The 1,291-nt window shown below is 35.7% G+C and overlaps 1 protein-coding gene across 1 annotated transcript; it reads right to left on the bottom strand.

The window, feature by feature from the left end:
• LOC143545846 (uncharacterized) lies at positions 1-573 on the bottom strand. The gene has a single exon (XM_077037655.1). It carries the CDS (start codon positions 571-573, stop codon positions 1-3), a length of 573 nt encoding a protein of 190 aa, XP_076893770.1.
• Positions 574-1,291: the final 718 nt, after the last annotated feature.

The following is a 1,291-nucleotide window of genomic DNA, read 5'->3' as shown; positions in this document are numbered from 1 at the left end:
TCAGGTATACAACTTAACTTCTGATTTGCAATCTGAAGTTGCATTTTTTCCAATAATGTGAAGAGAAACATCACAAGAACTATAAGTTGTAGCCTTCTGTTTGATCACTTTCAAAACTATTGCTTTTCCTTTTAGTTTTGTTGTTGAAGTAAAATTCAAAGTGTTAGATGCAAGATCCATCAAAAAGTTTGGATTTGTAACCAAATTCTTACCGATCACCAAAACGTTCGCGCCAACACTGTGTTGTCCCCGAGCGGGGATTGTATCTGCAATCACAGGGGCTACAGCCACCACATCTCCACGATAAGTCACGTAACTCGTACTACTTTCATACTTAAATCCACCATAATTAGGATTGTTAACCATGAGACTAATCCCTAACGTGACATTTGTATCTGTAATATCGAAAACATTCGTTGAGAACGATTCAAGTGTGACACTTTGAGTGGTGATTTTAGGTTCTTTAGGCTTGAAAAGAGTGAAGTAGAGGGTGATTGAAGTCACTATGATGATTATTAAAAGAACAGCAGTCACAACACAACATATCACCAAGGGTCTTCGAGATTTAGCCATGATCAACCTATGTTAAGTTTTCTTTTTTGCTGTCGATAATCATGTGGTGTATATATGTGGGATTTGAGATCATCGTGTAATCAGATCATGCAAGGAAAGAGGCAAAGATTGTGATGGTTACAATGCTATGAAAGTTTTTCATGGACAAAGGATGTTGTCATGGAGATAAAAACAATGATACGTGTTCTTTTTGGTTGTATATATACACATTCGAATCAAAATGCATTCGGTTTCGTCTCAAGTAGGTATAAGTCTTAATGAAAAGTACAATTACTTTTGAAATAGGCAAAATTATATATGGTTATGTTGTTCCTAGTAGGGAAATGAAAACGTTTTGGTTTCTAGACGATCTGTCGTTTGAAATGACGGATTCTAAATCGTTGCAGATTATGCCAGTATTGGTCTAGTGCGTTAGAGAATTCCTTTGTGTTTCGCCATTTCAGATGTTGGAACCACTATGAAACACACAAGATTCGTCATTTGCCGTGTCTTGAACAGTGCAAAGTCAGGCAAGATGCTCTATAAGATGTGAGTTGTGTGATATCGTTATTACTTTAGTGGTTCCTCTATTTGAAATGACAGATATGATGCGTTTAATAAAGGTTCCTTCATTTAAGATAGTAGCAGCCCCAGATAAGGTCCAAGGGACAAACACACTGTGTCAAATTGTCACATGTAAAATTATAAAATAAAATGAAATACAATTTTAATTAAATTT

Source organism: Bidens hawaiensis, unplaced genomic scaffold (assembly GCF_021521415.1).
Source record: "Bidens hawaiensis isolate Kalapana, Puna unplaced genomic scaffold, B.hawaiensis_p1.1 tig00014039_1, whole genome shotgun sequence".
NCBI classification, from domain to species: Eukaryota; Viridiplantae; Streptophyta; class Magnoliopsida; order Asterales; family Asteraceae; genus Bidens; species Bidens hawaiensis.
Note: the sequence above shows the minus strand (reverse complement) of the source record. Positions and strands in the feature narration are given on the sequence as shown.